Source organism: Physella acuta, unplaced genomic scaffold, assembly GCF_028476545.2.
Source record: "Physella acuta isolate Inbredline_101_S28 unplaced genomic scaffold, ASM2847654v3 ptg000015l, whole genome shotgun sequence".
Classification (NCBI taxonomy): domain Eukaryota; kingdom Metazoa; phylum Mollusca; class Gastropoda; family Physidae; genus Physella; species Physella acuta.
In genome coordinates, this window is record NW_026731535.1 from 153,547 (window position 1) to 172,280 (window position 18,734).

The following is an 18,734-nucleotide window of genomic DNA, read 5'->3' on the forward strand; positions in this document are numbered from 1 at the left end:
TCAGATTTTGAAAATTCAAACTGATCTGTAATCAGATTGACAGCCCCTATCCAAATATGTAACTATTATATTGTTTTACTGAAATTAAATTTTTGCATTGGCCTAGCTAATAGTAGTTTCAACATTTTAAATGCATTAAAAACCTGTTTGATCCATACTGACAAAACTTTGGCTAGAACCATGTATAGTAGTTTCAACATTTTAAATGCATTAAAAACCTGTTTGATCCATACTGACAAAACTTTGGCTAGAACCATGTATAGTAGTTTCAACATTTTAAATGCATTAAAAACCTGTTTGATCCATACTGACAAAACTTTGGCTAGAACCATGTATAGTAGTTTCAACATTTTAAATGCATTAAAAACCTGTTTGATCCATACTGACAAAACTTTGGCTAGAACAATGTATAGTAGTTTCAACATTTTAAATGCATTAAAAACCTGTTTTACCCATACTGACAAAACTTTGGCTAGAACCATGTATAGTAGTTTCAACATTTTAAATGCATTAAAAACCTGTTTGATCACTAGAATGTACCTGTGATAGGAGATGACTTCAGGGGATCACCAGGTGACCTACATCTACCTGCATCTGCTAGGGTTAGTCTTACCTTTAGCTTTATTAACATTTTTTATAGATTATTTTATCTAATATTCTAAGGATTATTTGCCCATAGATACACTTAATGATCTATATATTTGTTGCACATGTATGTGTTATTTTTAAATTTAAATTTACACAATCTTTCATCAAATACAATTTTTAATGATATTGATTTTGTAGTATTCTTTAAAAATGCTATTGAAAGCTTTGATATAAATTCTTACAAACATTGTTGTGAAATTATTCAGGAACTTCGAGAAATGGAAAAGATGAACAGACATTCATTTGCTCAGTACAAGTCAGACACTGCTCTCAACATCACAGCTAGGAGATCTATGGACCCCTATGACCTTCTCCATGGCAACAGCCTGGAGTTGGATGACACAGATGAGCAGGATACTGGGTCAGACACGACAGAGGTCATTTACCCACCCACTGACCAGGACTCTGACCTTTTTGCCAGGTTAGTTTTGTTTTACTGATTCTTGGAAGTTTGTATCTTTTTGTTTTTAATTTTGGTTGTCTTGGTCTATTTAAGAATACTACCATATAGTTGTTATCAGGGAATGACTATGATTGAAATGTTGTTGTGTAGGAATGACTAAGATAGAAATGTTTTTCCCTTGTTCAGCACCTACCAAATATTTGCTGCGGATGACAAGAAGATACAAGGCTCTGGGTCTGGCATAGGGAACACATCCAGCCATGATGATGGTAGGTACAACATAAAACTCTGCCATTATCTCAGCTCATTACATGATGGCTTCAAGTGGATAGCTAGAGAGATATTATTTTTAACTTAAGAGACCTTTGGCATAGGGAACACATCCAGCCATGATGATGGTAGGTACAACATAAAACCCTAGTGGCATTATCTCAGCTCATTACATGATGGCTTCAGGTGTATAGCTAGCTAGATATTATTTTTAACTTGAAGAGACCTTAGTTCTAGAAAGACCTCTGTATGTTTAACAAGCTGAGCTATAAACATATTGGCTGGATCCTTAGATCATTAAGTTGGTATGTGTTAAATGAACCAGACTTAACTAATACATTTGTTGTTGGTATGTGTTAAATGAACCAGACTTAACTGATACATTTGTTGTTGGTATGTGTTAAATGAACCAGACTTAACTAATACATTTGTTGTTGGTATGTGTTAAATGAACCAGACTTAACTGATACATTTGTTGTTGGTATGTGTTAAATGAACCAGACTTAACTAATACATTTGTTGTTGGTATGTGTTAAATGAACCAGACTTAACTGATACATTTGTTGTTGGTATGTGTTAAATGAACCAGACTTAACTGATACATTTGTTGTTGGTATGTGTTAAATGAACCAGACTTAACTGATACATTTGTTGTTGATATGTGTTAAATGAACCAGACTTAACTGATACATTTGTTGTTGGTATGTGTTAAATGAACCAGACTTAACTGATACATTTGTTGTTGGTATGTGTTAAATGAACCAGACTTAACTGATACATTTGTTGTTGGTATGTGTTAAATGAACCAGACTTAACTGATACATTTGTTGTTGATATGTGTTTAATGAACCAGACTTAATTGATACATTTGTTGTTGGCAGCCTCAGAAAGTACTGACCCCGTGTCTGTGGACGATGATGATGACCACAACGATGAAACCCTGGCCTTGTCCAACCCAACAACACCCTCTGACCCAGACAAAGAATTTTTGGCCCGGACCCCAGACAAGGTCATTGTTTGATACATTTTTCAAATATTTTTACACACTAGATACTAAAAATGTTCAATTGGTTACACTAATTTTTGGCCCGGACCCCAGACAAGGTCATTCTTTGATACATTTTTCAAATATTTTTACACACTAGATACTAAAAGGTCATTCTTTGATACAGTTTTCAAATATTTTTACACACTAGATACTAAAAGGTCATTCTTTGATACAGTTTTCAAATATTTTTACACACTAGTTACTAAAAATGTTCAATTAGTTACACTAATTTTTGGCCCGGACCCCAGACAAGGTCATTCTTTGATACATTTTTCAAATATTTTTACACACTAGATACTAAAAGGTCATTCTTTGATACAGTTTTCAAATATTTTTACACACTAGATACTAAAAGGTCATTCTTTGATACAGTTTTCAAATATTTTTACACACTAGTTACTAAAAATGTTCAATTAGTTACACTAATTTTTGGCCCGGACCCCAGACAAGGTCATTCTTTGATACAGTTTTGGAAATATTTTTACACTTTAGATACTAAAAATGTTCAATTAGTTACACTAATAAAATGTAAACACAGTTATTTACACATTTTATTAAGTGATATAATTTTAAAAGCTGTCATTTTTTAGATTACCCTTTTAAATTGTTGAATACCTTTTGTGTGCTTCATGTTGAGTCCAGTTATGTACCTCATTGTGTCCAGTTGTGTACCTCATGTTTAGTAGATTCAATGGTCTCATGTTGAGTCCAGTTGTGTATCTTTTGTTGAGTCGATGGTTTCATGTGTTGCAGGAAGACTTTGTGAGAGAAAACTTTGAGGAGGACACCTTCTCCCCAATGCCACTAGAGAAGTTCAACAAGTCTGTGGACAACCTGGAGATCCACCACTCCATGGATGGCACTGTCATCTCAGTGGCAGAGTCCACCCCATTCAGCCCCAGGCTCAGTCTCTCTGCCAGGTTCATGTCCAGGGCTCAGACCCCTCACAAGTAAGCCAGTCTTAGCTGTCTCCCCTTGACACATCTTTCTCATGGTTGTCTCCCTGTTGTTGTCACTACTACCATTCTCTCTATTTTTTCTTTATAAGTATTGTTATTATGATTTGTGTTGTGTTTATTTCTGTTCTTGTCTTTATCATTATTGTTTTTTTTTCTCACTGTGGTTGTTTTTACATTTTGTCTTATAAGACTACTGGCATCCTTACAACTTACTATGTCATAGATAAAAAAAAAGTTTTATAAAATGAATTAAAAAAAATATATATTTTCATATTCATTTTTCAGACTTGTTAAAAATAAATTTTAAATAGTATTTCAACTAAAATATGATACAACAATGTAATATCAGAAATATTGTCACTCTAAAATAGTACTATAATATATTCTTTGGTTCTGTAGTGTATTTGAATAAGAATATAAAAATAAAATAAAATTAAATATTTTTAAAGATTATTGTTCTATATTTAAAAACTAAAACTGTTGTTCTATGTTTTAACTTTTTGCTGTTTCCCTACAGGATCCTGTCCTCTGGTCAGATAGGCTACAGACCTGACAACTGGTTTAGTGTAAGTCTCTCCTCTTTGTTTGCCCTTTGCCCTCCAGCCCTGGGTGGTTACCATGGTTGCCTTCTTTGGTTACCCTGTGGTGACAGGTGTTTGAATAGAGTGTGATTCCACAGCTTTACCTACATTCACTTGCCTTTGTTTGAACAATGGATTGGAGCTATTCTAAAATTGTAGTGTACAAAAGTTTAAGATGTATGTGTCTACACATCATTAACTTCATACAGACAAAACTGTAGTACAGAGTTAACAAAAGCAGCAATATTTCCAGTATATTATTATAGAAATGGTGATAAGATCAAATTAAATAGAAGATACATTTGTGTTGTAGCACTTGTCTGAGCGGTGTATTTTTTAAGGGGGGGGGGGCAAATTTTAATATGTATTCTTTCAATATATTTTTGAAGGCATATCAAAAGTGAATTTTCATTTCTATATTCTTAAAATATTTTTAAAAATAGTTGAATGTGTGTCATTTTTATTGAATTTATTTCATTACCCATCTACAACATAATCACATAAAATGAATCATCTAGATCATGATGACCCCAACATTAAGATATTAAACCAACAGACTTTGATGAAAATGCTAAATGTTTCAAATATTGATAATCACAATCTCACCTGTAGATGTACCTGTCATAGTTGGTAGTATCCCCACTCATTATGTTAGTAGACATCCCCACCACCCCACCACCTATCTTATGATTTCTACCTCCCCCACACTTTACAGCGCAACAAGCTGGAAATGTCAAGGGCTATGGATGAAACCCGTAAAAGCCTTTTAGCTGTAAGTAACCAACTGCTAGCACCTGTGGTCCTGTGGCTAGTGTGTCTTGCTACAGCTGTTGCCCTCCTCCTTCACACCACTTAGTTGTACCAAGTGTAGCTGTTTTCTCTCGGTGCTCTCTGGTGTGCTGGTTTATCTTTTGCTTCATTGCACTTAGTGCCTGTATTAAGAAAATAAATTGACAATCCTCTACTATGTATTTCATTATAAAAATATTTATTTTAAAACTAGGAAATAAAATTTACATCATTTTCTTTTACCTATTTTCCTTATTTACCAAAAAACAATATTTTGCAAAAAATGTATTAAAAATTAAAAAGAAATATTTTTTGTAAAAAAAAAAAATGTACTCGTTTATAAAAAAACACAGCATCTTATGTATTGTATAGAGCTTTAACCCAACAAATTTTCACCTCACCAACCCTCTACACATTTTATATGGTATTGCTCAATTACTAATGATCCAGCGGCATCTAGAAAATATGTAATTAGTTGCTTCATTTTCTCTTATTAACCCTTAATAATATAAAATATGTAAATCTTAAAACTAATATTATCATGTATACATGTTTGTATGTGTATATAATTTTTTATTTATTTATACAACAGTTATAGCCTAGAGTATTGTGCCCTTGCATATTTTTTTTACACTTGTTAGGAGTATAGTATAGTATTGTGGCTGAAAATGTATTGTGATTAGGATAATGATATAAAACGTTTTTAAGTGTTTAAAAATTAACTTTCAAGCTATGCATCAAATTTTTAACTAGTGAGTTGATAAAAAAGTATGAGCTATTAACATTTTTTGTCACCACATTTTAGGCCAGGCACTCCATATTAGCTGTGCATGTAAGCCTGGTTTTTCCCCATCTTGAGGCCATGTTATTTTCTTGGTTGGATATTAACAATTAAAAAAAAGTGCACTTTGATCCAGCTTAAAAATTATTTCAGATTTACAACTTTCTTGGTACTAAACCTTAGTTCTGTTTCTAACAATAATCCTGAAACAATTGATTTTTTAAATTAAACTTAGCTGATACGCAACTTCATTTTTTATAAACCATATGTGTAAATGTTATTTTAACAATTCTGTACAAAAAAAAATTAACCACTAAAAATAATACATTTTAATTTTACTAAGGAAATAATTGTTTTTATATAAGCTAGTAAACATAATCAGTAAAGTCTAGCTCATCTGTCATACAGCTAGTTAACTTGTTACTACCCCAGCCTCAGCATGTATTGAAGATGATTTAACTATTGGTTTACATTGTATCCATCAGATGAGCCTACACAGAAACTCCCTGGATTCAGATTCTCCAGACAAGGAAGACCCTCCATCTCCACCCACTAAACTTGAAGATGAGGCATGTTATTTTAACAATTACTTCATTCTATTGTTTTCTCTGTTTGTTCATTCTATCTTAATCCAGTGCTTGTGTATTGTAATTATTTTTCCATGTTATGTTTTGAAACTTTAAAGTATAAAATAAAATGTATTGTTATTGCAGGAAGCCAAGTTTCCTGCACTTGATGGTGGTCCAATGACAAGTTCTCCTATCACAGGTCAGAGAAACTATTCACTAGCTAATCTATTTCTCTATTTGCTGGAGTTGTTTGTGTGTAGTCTTCACATGATCATTCATATTGTTGTTGTTTTGTTCATATGGTCTAATTTTTAAGAAGTGTTTTTATTTTTATCATTGTTTTTGTAGTTTTTTTTCTTTTGATGTAGGACAATAATTTGATATGGGATGAAAATGAACTAGTTGTGAAGCCAAATGCTAATTGTTTATGTTGAAGAAAATTTTGCTATTCAACTGTCTTTAACTTTGCTCGTAAAGAATTTGTATTTCAGCTCGGGATGTAATACTGTGTATATAAAACATACTGCAGCTTTAAAGATATACATATAATACAGTGGATATCAAATATACTGCAGTTTTCACTTTATACATGTAATGCCATACATAACAAATATACTGCAGCTTTCTTGTTATACAGTATGTAATAATATATATCAAATATACTGCAGCTTTCATATAATACGTGTAATACCATACATATGAAATATGCTGCAGCTTTCGGATCACCTCCTTGGAACAACTCCTCTAAAAACCTGCGCTACCTGTGGGCCAACTTTAGCTTGTCGCAGGAATCTATAACAGAAGAAACAACTCTGGCCCACGCCTCCCGATCTCACTACCGACAAACACCGGGCCCAAACCTTAGACTAGTGCAGCCTCCATTTCAGCCTCGTCCACCTTTTCACGCATTCCAAAGTCGCATTCCAATGCCCAAGTCATCCCCGCGCCCCTGCCGCTCTCGCAGGGTCATCCAGCCAATTATAACAGTCAGCGCGCCCAGCGCCACAAGTGTCATCACCATCAAACACGAGCAGATCCAGAGAAGTCGCAGCTGTTCAAGTGTCAGCCGGGAGGCAGAGAAACGTTTGGAGGGGACCAACAGGTGCCCCAGTTGCAGGGAGAGGGTGAACTCTCTAGGCAGAGACCACCCACCTCGGCACCGTTCACTGTCCAACCACAGGGAGAGATCCTCTGGTAATGTTTGAATGTTGATGTGCTGCCAGATTGTCTGGTCACAGAGTGGAGCTTTGTTTACCTGGCATGGATTATTTGTCTTCAGTCTTTTGGAGCTGAGTTGTTTTTTTTTTTAACTGCTGCATGTGTAGGTCAGACCTGTGCCAAGAACCATTTGCATGAGGTATTTGTTTCATGCATGGACATTGCTAATCATCACCCATTCAGCCGCTTAGAGAAAATTTTGTTAAAAAAATTACAGATTTTTTCCTCATGTTTTTACTTAAGATATTGTCATAAGCTGATAAGTTCCCTTTCAGCTACACAGGTTGTATGAGAACATGAGTCAAAAATGTGTGTAAGTGAACGTGTTCCACCCATCACCACAATTGTGCATACATGTTGCTAAACTTCTGTTAGAAAGTTTTTAGAAAGAAAGGTAGCGTTATTGTGTTGTTGTTTTACAGAGCCTGAATTTTTGTCACTTGATGTAACTTTATTTTTAAATGTGCTTTTATTTGGTTTACGCAGTAAGTAAAAAAAATATTTCTGCGTTAGTGTTGATTTTCTACTAAAACTGTGTGAAAACTAAATGCTCATTTTTATTTTGTTTTTACAAGTTTTTTGAAGTCATTTTTGTTACCCCATCTAACAATCTTCTGTTATATTAAGTTAAACCTACATATTTAACTATAAGCTTTAGTAAATCTGTATTTAGCTCATCACTGGACAACGTTTAAGTGTTATCTATTTAGGTCTGACAAGCTAATTGTTTGGTCAGCCATACAACCATCAAATTGCCTTGTAAATATCTCATCATTCTTTAAACTACATTCTTTATTTGTATTGCTTAGTCATTATTTCTGAATTTAACAGATGGATTGTGGGTTTTACGTGGGTTTTTTTTTACTTATTCATAGATTTTTTTTTTAAATTTCAGGTGATTTTGAGAATCGTATAAAAAACAGTCCAAAAGATCCATTCCCATTGACCAAGTCATCTCTAGCCAGCAGCAGTTCCCCCATTAGACCAGCTGTCTCCTCTGTGACCAGCCCTGTGGCCAGACGAATCAACCAGGAGAGAGAAAGAAGGAAGAGCTGCGGCAAGAGTCAGGAGCCACAGGACAATAAGACAGCTGACTCCACTAATGGCACCAGCACCGACACCTCACAGAGACCAACAACAAGTAGGATCAGACCAACATACTTCAAGCCCACCCAGAGTTCTAAGAACAAGGTGAACAGAGTCAGTGATGGAGGAATGGAGTCTACTCTAGCCTCTAAAGTTACAGATCTCGGGAAAAAACCAATTAGGAGCCGAAGCAAACTGGCCGGGTCAAAACTTGCAATGTATGCTTCCACGCCTAATTTGATCCTCGGAGCTGAAGACGATGATGTGGAAACTGAAGAAAAACCTCAGAAACCTGCGGCTATATTTTCATCCAATCTCCGCCTGTCGGCTGACCTGTCCCGCAGCGTCCCTGATGTTAATGACGCAGACTCCAGCACCGACAGCAGCTCGACCGGGTCATCAACAAAATCCTCCCGTAGGTCGGAGCCTCTCCAGTCTAAATTTATCTCCAGATTTTCTGCAGCTGCGGCCCTGAATGACCAAAAACTGATGCCCCCACCCAGTAGCATTCCAAGCACCTCACGCTTCAATGGGAGCTCATCACAGACTGCTGGCACCTACCTGCTGAGGAAAGACAGCGGGGAGATCCAGCCCAGGAGGAAGTTGTCAGCGTCTGAGATGACTTTAGACCAAGCTAAGAACATCCTTCTTGGCAAGTCTGGTGTGTTGAACAAAGCCCCTGAGACCGCTCCTATTCCAATAGTCCCATCCCGGGCCATGAGAGACTCGAGGGCGTCCAGCATCTCCTCTGTGTCCACCCTCATGTCCAGCGGCTCCCCGCCCTTGTTTGATTCTGATCTGGCCCACGCCAGCCCCTCTCAGCTGGCTGTAGCTGAGGAAATAGAGTACACAGCCAACATGCTGCGGCACCAGAAGCAGGCCAGCAGCCATTTCTCTCCAGAGCGTCTCAGTTCACACGCCCCCTCAAATCTTGAGGCCAGTCCTCTAGACCTGCCAGAGAGGGACCAACCTTCTCCCAACACACGCAGAACCTCGCCCAAACCACAGCCACCTGTACAATCTTCTCAGTGTCCAAACTTTAGTTTATCCGCCTCACAGCCCATCCAGAGTGGCAGTTTATCTCGAACAACTGCTAACAACACTTTCACCATATCCACGGATGTGAAATCTAAAGATTTCACATCCGTGGATAAAAGTAAGGAGAGTGGGGATGATGAGACCCCTGGCTCTATAAGAGACCGCATCGCCAGGTTTCAGACTCAGAATATGGACCCAGTGGTCAGTGGCTCGAGTCCTCGCTCATCAAGTCCTTACAGACGGACACTGCCAGCCTCCCCCATTGTAGCGCCATCTCAGGGTGAGGATCAGGATAGCCCTCCACCAGACCACAGTGACACGGGCCAGGGGTCAGATTCATCAGACAACTCACACATCAACACTGCTACATACACTATAGGGAACAAGCTCATTGCTGTGTAAGTTGGGCATCTCATTGCTTTAGTTCTTGTTCATTTATTTGTATGTTCAATTACAGATATTTAAATAGAAATTGTTCAAGTAAAGAATTTTGTTTGAGTAGTTTAGTAAAGATTTATAAATGTAGCTAATGTTGTATAAAAAATTAAATTGAAATACTGCTTAAAAAATAGAATTATAAATACAGTTCTGTCATCCGTAAGTACCAGATCAATTGAATCACAATTTTTCATTATAAATAGAACTTGAAAGATAAAACGCTCATATTGAATCAATTGAATCACAATTTTTCATTATCAAATAGAACTTGAAAGATAAATTGCTGAATGCTCATTTTGCTTATGCTTGCACACATACATACACAAACATAGAATAATCAAAAACAGACTTGTTGTTTCCACGTGACTGATGGTTACACACCAGTCTAGAATTATCTAGTTTTCTGTGTGCTGTTTCACAAAAGAAATGTGCAGTAATACAAAAAAAAAACCTGACCAGTCATATGTTGGATTACTGGACATAGTAAAGCTTGTCAGATGTTTGTTTTAAGAACAAAAATTGTTTTGGCAAGAATATTTGATAATTTAAAAAAAAAAATTTTAGTTGGGAAACAAACTTCAGTTAATAATAATAAATTGTAGCATCTTGATGCTGTTAAAACAAAGTATTTTATTCCAAAGCTAAAAATAGTCTGAATTATTTAACTACCTCTAGTATGAGCTGGGTCACCATGCTAAGATAACTCTTGTGTTGCAGACAAAACTCTCACCAAGAGACCAGCAGACCGGATAGATCAAAACTTGGTTTACCTTTGCCCACATCACCAAGTTCTCAAGGTTTGATAGGTTTTATTTTTAAGAAGTAGATTTTAGCATAGATTATAACAGAAAGTTTTGCTCTTTAGGATGTTATAAAAATGCAAGAAGTAGTTCAGCTGCCCCTTACCTAATGTATCATTCATGATCAAATAGATTGTACAGATTTTTCTTTTCTTACTTTAGTTAACATCTTTGTAATGTTTTATTTCTTCTTTCAGTATTTGTAAACCACTGCCAATCAGTTTTAAATGAATTCCATTCTGATCTCAGTAAAGTCAAAGAACTCTTTTACCAGGTGAGTTTACATTTTTTTTTAAATGCAGGTGAACAATCAGAGAATCAGATGGAAAAAATGCTGGTGTACAAATTTAAAGTTAATTTGTGGAACTCAAAAAAAAATGTAGAATAGACAAATGTTTGACAGTTGACTACCCCGTATGCAGTGTGTTACATTTTTTATTTCAATTTATTGTATTGTAAAAAAAAATTTCTAATACTACTAACTTACTTAATCTGTATTTTGAACCTATCAAGTTGAAGGTAAAACCAATTAGATTGCACATTATAAAAAAATAACTATATGATTCTCCTTGCCTAAATCTGTGCTAACTGGTTTTGTATTTTATTTTGAACTCACAGGTTGAAGGTAAAACTGATTAGATTGCACATTATAAAAAAATAACTAATAACTATATTATTCTTCTTGCCTAAATCTGTGCTAACTAGTTGTGTATTTTGAACTCACAGGTTGAAGGTAAAACCGATTAGATTGCACATTATATTCTATATGATTCTCCTTGCCGAAATCTGTGCTAACTGGTTTTGTATGTTGATCTCACAGGTTGAAGGTAAAACAGATGAGAACTCCCAGCAGGTGTTGGCCATGTTGGGGCAGACCTTCCACGAGGCCCATCAGCTTCTCACAGAGCTGGCTGCTAAAACACAGCGCAGTGCCAGCCCCTCCCTGCACTCATCACTGCAGCTATCTCAGGACTCACAGGCTAAAACATTCCACTCCTCCGGCCTGAAGAACTCCGACACAGAAACCGTGGTCAGCACCAGCGCGTCGCTGGTCAACTCGTCAGTGGGACAGTCACACGATGACCAGCTGGCCATCCTGTCAGCGACAAAGGACATGTTGCAGCCGTTTGTCAGTCAACTGTCACATGACTTGAGCAGAGGGATTATCAAGTACATCAAGGAAAAAGTGGATGAAAGTGAAAATCCATCGATTGTTTGATGTTTGGAGGAAGTTTTGAGTTATATATTGAGTGAACCATCATTAGACAACATTGAATCATTGTCAGTATAATTTGCACAAAAGTTAAACGTTTCATACATTATGTTTGTAATAAAATTATTTCTAATTCATTCTATTGTCCTCAAAAATATCATTGGGTATGACAGATATTCAAGAATAACCACCAGTACTATGTTCTGTTTATCATCACTGTACCAGTCATTACCACCATATAGAGTTCACTTTTTTTTTTATCAAGCTCTAAACAGCCAGTTAATTTTAGGGTGTTTTTTTTTTTTTAGTTTAGATTCAACATTTCATTATTTGTTTTCTATAGATGCAAAAAAGTCTGACTGACCAAACTGCATTAAATTAAAATAGCTGTAGATGTTTCAAGTTGCCAACAGTGTGTTGTAAATGTGCAATATATTCAGGTTATATTTTTTTTGTTTAACTTCTCAAACTCTTTACACACTTTTTCCCTTCACCAACTATTTCAAAACTTTCAGAGCAACTGTTCTCTGAAATTACCTTTCTGATGTACTTAACACTATATAACAGCCAGCCTGTTCTAACCCAGTAGCCCATGACTTGTAACATGAGCTCAGTTAGATCCAACTGACCTAGGTATACCTTTTGCTCACTACTGGTTGTGAAGTCTACAACTCACAATTAAAATGTTATTTAGTCTCAGTTTTAGATTGTTTGAGTTTATAGGTACAGACACTCTCTAGTACAGAAAATCATAGATGTGTAGACTAATCACATTGAAAATTGAAGCTTATTGTGTTTTGTCTGTTTTTTTTTTAATAGTGTCTCTGCTGGCTTGAATCATTGGTCATTATGTTGCAACACTGACATTAAAAATGTCAATCAACTTATGCAAGCAATATTAGCTCACTATTAGCCTATATGTGATGTAAATAAAAATTATACTGATCATCATGAAGATTAAATCTGCCTTTACTTAAACAAGATATGTATACAGGTTATGTTGAAATATTTTGTGTTATGTTTCGTGAAATTGTATTCAATAACAAACCACAATTTTGACCAATGCAATGCCAGTTGAAAACTTGCTGATTATTTGTTTTCATTTTTAAGATTAACATCAGGTTGTGTTTGTGAAGTTAACTTGGCTACAGATTGTATGGTTGTGTAAATATGTTATCCATTTTTGATGGCCATAGATTATATGGTTGTGAAACCACACATTATTTCTCCTCTCCCCTCCCCCTCCCAAACTTTTGTGATGTGTTTCCTGATTTGGAGCTTCCATTATGTCTGCAATACCCCTGCATCTTTCAATCACAAGCACACACTGATTTGATTAGAAGCTTCCAACTTCTGCAAAACCCTTTCATCTTTCACAAAGGCTGTGTTGATCTGACTGTAATGTGTGAAAGTAGTGAGAAAAAATAAGTCACATTTAGTCACTGTTGCTTCATGTGCTTCTGCACAAAACTGTAACAATACAATCAACACTGGTAGAACTTTTAATAAACACACAACTTTTGTTTCAAAGGGTTCTCTTTATGCTTAAAAAATAAATAATGTTATTTTCCTATAAAATTAATGGAAAAATGCTTTTCTACTTTATACATCAGAAATGGCTTTAAACTTTTGAAAACAAATACTTTGTAAGAGTTTAATTTTTATTTGTTTATGTTTCCTACATTGTTTAACTTTTGGAATGAATATCTCTAAGAATTGAAAATGCTGATTATAAACAATGAACCTTTCAACTGTGATACAACCCTAGATCAATATTTTGTCTGGCTGTATGCACTAATTTTAAAATGTATCAAAGCCTTGTAATATTATGTCACATGCAGATGTTTATTAACTACCATCACAATGGGTTTCTTTAAGGACAGATAATTTCAATTTGTCTTATACTAATGCTTTTTTTTTACTTACACTTTTTTGGCTAAAATGTTTGTCAATCACCCATTGTCCATTTTTCAAGTGTTCATTTTGTTAAAGAAAAAAAATAGCCTTATTCTACCCAAAAATTGCTATTATTATAGCTTTATTAAAATACAAATCCAAGTGAGGTAGTTGTAAATGTAAAAATACATGATAATTTCTTTCTAAAAATGGCCATGACATAAACCCAGTTAGTGATGTGTTTTAACATCTCTGTTGGGGATAATGCTTGACTGCTGTGGACTGGAACATTCCATTTATAATCTTCATGGGCTCATCTTGGTTATCATCCATCAGCTCATTTAAAATGTATTTATTTTTGTACGCTAATGCTCTGTGACAACAGTAACAAGCTTAAAGCACAATAAATAATCTTTACCTAAGGTTCAATTTGGTTTGATTTTTTTCTTCTTAATTTTGAATTTATTTACTTATGTTTTGAGTTCCAATGAAACTAGGGCAAAGAACTGCCATTGTACAAATTTCAGTTAGACAAGAGTTACTAACCCTGACTAGTTTATAGTTGTAAATAATCTTATAAGTTTAGGTTTGTTGCTTGAAATAAATGTCTCCATGTTCAAGTAATCTATGCATTTCATTTGTGTCAGTTCTTTATGGCAAATTCTACTGTTAAAACTAATTATTAAATTTTGCTAAAAATAAAGTATTTTGAATAGACATGTGACTGGTTTTTCTTTTTATGGAAAAATAATTCTACTGGATTACCTTACTTTTCATGATTGTCTAAGGTGTTTATATACATTTTAACATAAATAACAACGTTATAAACATATTCAAGCTACACACAAGTTCAATTTATTTCTTACCATTTTTATTTTCTCATAAAGATTTACAAATATACATTCTTTTGCACAGAGTACAATATTTATTACGTTTAGGGATTTAAGTCCCAGTCAAGTCCCATTAGATCTGTTTCACTGGACAATGTGCTCGAGGACACCTTGGCGTATTAAATGTTCACATTCAGATCTCAGCAAGTAATGCTGATGGAGGCAAAAATAAAATTCAACACTGAAGTTTATTGACACTTACAAACTTTTTTTAAACAGCAAGATTATTTAATTTAAAAATTTGTAGTCATTACAACTTAAGTCCCTTTTTAAAAAATTAAAAGTGGGAAAATGATAAAATGCATCAACACTTTGATAGGATGGTTTTTAAAATACCTTTAGGTTTAAAACTGACCTGGCTATTTTTCTTCAGTAAAATAACGTTTCCATCTTGTGTTTCAAACTCCCCATGATCCATTATACAGCGCACCTGGAGAGTATAGTCAGATGTGTTCAAGTGCTTTTTATTTAAAAACTTTTCTAGAAAAAGCAAAGTATTTTCTATGATAGTAAAACCCTGAAACTGTTATAAATCTTATCATTTGAATATGTAATCAACAATAGTTAATGAAGAAAAACTTACCAATACATAAAGAGTTTTTGGTGGCTTCATGTCCTGAGTTAAGTCTAGCCCACCATTTTCACCTATAGACCTCATGTAATTGGCTAGTAATCGGTTATATTGATTAAACCACTGAACCTTAACAGAAGATTAGCATAATTTTTAAATCATGAGAAATTAATTTGACAATGCAAAAAAATATTTTTTAAGCACATACAACACACATTTTTTAAAAAGATTAATGTTAAAAGCATTACGTGAAGAAAATAACTAGGATAGTGATTAGAGAAAGGAGAAGCCTTTATGAGACCCATACATACCTCATGTTCACACATGTTGTACTTTACATCTGGAGGTAAGACACTACCAAATTCCCATCTCATTTTTCTTATATGTTCCAATCTATTATAACTGTTTCATAAAAATGTAAATTTTAAAACAGTTATATCAAAGATGAACATTACATTTTTATTTAAATTATAAAAATACTGACAATTAAAAACCAAAATTATTAATTTTATTTATAGATATTTTTTCCTTATACTTATAGTGCAGATTTATTGGAGTTATGTTTATATGAGGTAAGATTTGGATTTTTATTGAATGAGTTCCAATGTTTATATCACTTGCTCTGCTGTGTCAAAGTTACACTGTTGGTAAAGGTTATAACTTTAAATAAAAAACATTTTAAAAAATTACAGGTAAGCCAGTAAGCAGCGTTTATTTCTCTGTATCCCAGCATGACGAACTTGGATGGAAGAAACAAGACCAGGCTGCCCCTCTGCAGCAAAGTGTCTACAATTTAAAATCATAAATCTTTAAACTATAGATGACAATAATCATAATTAATGATAATACTAATAAGTTTTTCTATACTAGTGTATAATTAATCATTTGTATTAGGGTAACCCTTTAATGATGTCTACTAATATATATTAATATTTTTCTTTTTACCAAACCATTCGCAAGTGCAACTGCATCCAGTAAACCACCCCCACCCCACAATGTGAATTTCCCCATAAAAAAGTATATATAATATTTCTTCAAATAATTAGTCCCAAACTAATTTAATTGCATTTATTGTTTATGCGCACTGCAATGCTGGTACTTTCAATACTAATTTTCTATAAAATACATGTAATTGAATTTTAGTGGATTAATCTAGAACAGGTTGAAAAATAAATTTAAAATGTTATGGGTAAACCTATGTGAAGCGAATGTCAAACTAAAGTAATGCAGGGTATTAAAATTTTAATTGTAAGACCTTTTTTCTTTCATTACAAAGATATAGTAGCCATAAATTAAACAAAAACAATACAGTAGGCCTAAATAATCATTAATTTGGTCAACCAGGTACTTACACTTGATCTTTATTTTGGTCGTAGAGTGTTTTTATTTCTTCTAAGACTTGTCGAATTTTGTCTTCCTTAAGAAGAAAATCAGGCATTTTAAAAGTTTTCTGTTAACAGTATACAGAGAAGACTGCATGGTCAATGATTGGTAGGGCATATGACTGCTTAACCGAAAGTTTTGAGTTTGAATCCGGGTTCAAGTCTATAGAACGTTCCCAAGTCCACCCACATTAGGGAAAATAAAGATGGCTGGGCATAGTGTTGACCATACTATCCCTTCAAGTTCATATACTGACATATACAGAGGTCATAGAAACAGCGACCCTTCACGGCGCCCGGGGACAAACTTTCAATTTGGCGCCTCCCTTGGGAGCAAATTTTCGATTTGTGCACCCCCCCCCCGCCCCTCAAATTGCAAAAATGCAGCTAAAATGACATGTTTTTACAACCCATTTTGGCGCCCCCTAAGGTCGGCGCCCGGGGACATATGTACCCCCCTGCCCCCCATCGCTACGCCTCTGGCCATAAACGATAGTTATTTTTCCTGCTTGTGTTAGTAATTAGGGCAAGGCGCCACTTAAGTGTAGGGCAGCAACGCCTTGTGGTTATTTCTCTCAATAGGGGCGGTAGACTTTCTTCCGGGGGGGGGGGGGGGGGGGGGGCGCCTGGAAGAAACTCTGGGTTTGCCAATGAATAAATGATTAAATGTGGTGCTATTAATTTTACTATTAGTATTAATACTAATAGTTTCGCTGTCTGTCTATCTATCTATCTATCTATCTGACAAGAACGCTCTAGAGAAAACACAAGGAAAATAAAAACATGCATAGTAATTCGAAAAACGAAGTATGACGTCGACACATTTAGCACAGAGTAGAAAATAATCTCAAGCCGGATAGTGCACACATTAATATGACGTCATTGATTATCGAGTAAACATTCAATACAAAGGCAATTTTGTCTAATCTAAGTGGTTTGCGTGAAGAGTTTCTTTCATACAATTCTTCGGGTAGGGGCGAAGCCCCACCCCCGCGTAAGAACGTCTGAGCCCCCCCCCCCCCCCCCCCCACCTCGGGGAGGGGGCGGACACTGGAAAAAGTATATAATTATATTTCGTTGAATGGGACAGTAGACATGTTTTTTTAGGGGGGTGGGGGGGGGGTGGTTTTAATTTAGACTTTTTCCTCCCCGGAGAGGGGTGGGGGTACTTGAAATTTTCGGTGGTGGGGGTAGAATTTTCGGGGAGGGGGCGGACACTGGAAAAAGTATATAATTATATTTCGTTGAATGGGACGGTAGACATGTTTTTTTTTTGGGGGGGGGGGTGGTGTGTGTGTGGGGGGTGGTGTGTGTGGGGGGTGGTTTTAGTTTAGACTTTTTCCTCCCCGGAGAGGGGTGGGGGTACTTGAAATTTTCGGGGGCGGGGGTAGAATTTTCGGGGAGGGGGCGGACACTGGAAAAAGTATATAATTATATTTCGTTGAATGGGACGGTATACATGTTTTTTGGGGTGTGGGGGGTGGGTGTGTGTGTGGGGGGGGGGGGTGGTGTGTGTGGGGGTGTGGGGTGGGTGGTTTTAGTTTAGAGAAAAGAGACAGCACTATCAGCCTAGCGCCCGGTGTATCCTTCCTCAACGGGCCATTTTTCTCGTTAATAATATTAGGATTAGGCCTAACCCTAAAGGCTATTATTAATTATGATTATCATTATGGGAATGGGACTGTGCTGCCAACTGGGCCATGTCCGCATTGGCATGCCATTGCCACTGTACAGTGTACACACACAGTACACTATGAGAGTGACCATTTTGTGATTATAAACTTAGTTACTAGAATTCTAGATCTAGTGTCATAAGTTTGAAAAGTTGGTACGCCTACGACTACGTACGTTGTATGGCGGCAGAGTCCCGCCTGTCGTCCGATGTAATTCACGAACTAAATCCAATGCTTTTTCTGCAAGCATCTTATTTCATAACACCTTCCTGGCTTCCGTTGGCAATTTAATTTCTAGAATTCTCGATACTATACCTAATATTTTAGAGATCTAGATCTAGATCTAGGCTTACTCAGCTGAATAGTTTAGCTAGACCACTGCTATCAGAAGAAATATGGATTGTAAACAGATTTCCCGCGTTTCCGTCTAGATCGACAAATCGGTGTTTCCCACATTATTGTTATTCGATTGGACAGAAAT

General features: G+C 35.6%; 2 protein-coding genes across 2 annotated transcripts in view; one reads left to right on the forward strand and one right to left on the reverse strand.

Annotated features, from left to right (window-relative positions):
• Nucleotides 1–14,454, forward strand: part of LOC131936437 (WD repeat-containing protein 62) — a 54,033-nt gene extending 39,579 nt beyond the window's left edge. The window contains exons 22-35 of the mRNA XM_059293416.1: nt 534–602; nt 855–1,069; nt 1,238–1,320; nt 2,203–2,330; nt 3,123–3,319; nt 3,846–3,894; nt 4,625–4,681; nt 5,504–5,530; nt 5,965–6,048; nt 6,193–6,247; nt 8,162–9,788; nt 10,546–10,625; nt 10,826–10,902; nt 11,449–14,454. Coding sequence (XP_059149399.1) covers nt 534–602; nt 855–1,069; nt 1,238–1,320; nt 2,203–2,330; nt 3,123–3,319; nt 3,846–3,894; nt 4,625–4,681; nt 5,504–5,530; nt 5,965–6,048; nt 6,193–6,247; nt 8,162–9,788; nt 10,546–10,625; nt 10,826–10,902; nt 11,449–11,847 — 3,147 coding nt within the window. The 3' untranslated portion in view covers nt 11,848–14,454. The remainder of the gene's footprint in view (nt 1–533; nt 603–854; nt 1,070–1,237; nt 1,321–2,202; nt 2,331–3,122; nt 3,320–3,845; nt 3,895–4,624; nt 4,682–5,503; nt 5,531–5,964; nt 6,049–6,192; nt 6,248–8,161; nt 9,789–10,545; nt 10,626–10,825; nt 10,903–11,448) is intronic.
• Nucleotides 14,455–14,610: 156 nt separating this feature from the next.
• On the reverse strand, nt 14,611–18,697 carry LOC131936501 (DNA replication complex GINS protein PSF1). Its single transcript, XM_059293516.1, has 7 exons — nt 18,429–18,697; nt 16,551–16,615; nt 15,889–15,984; nt 15,510–15,600; nt 15,211–15,327; nt 14,983–15,057; nt 14,611–14,780 (listed from the first exon to the last, which is right to left on the reverse strand). The coding sequence occupies exons 1-7, from the start codon at nt 18,501–18,503 to the stop codon at nt 14,712–14,714; spliced, it is 588 nt and encodes a 195-aa protein (XP_059149499.1). The 5' UTR covers nt 18,504–18,697; the 3' UTR covers nt 14,611–14,711.
• Between the last annotated feature and the right edge of the window lie 37 nt (nt 18,698–18,734).

Coding starts and splice junctions, on each gene's coding strand:
- LOC131936501 (XM_059293516.1), bottom strand. CDS start 18,503: ATGCTTGCAGAAAAAGCATTGGATTTAGTTCGTGAATTACATCGGACG. Junction 15,601..15,888: donor CGCTGCTTACTGGCTTACCT/GTAATTTTTTAA, acceptor TTTATGAAACAG/TTATAATAGATTGGAACATA. Junction 14,781..14,982: donor TACTGAAGAAAAATAGCCAG/GTCAGTTTTAAA, acceptor TGCCTCCATCAG/CATTACTTGCTGAGATCTGA.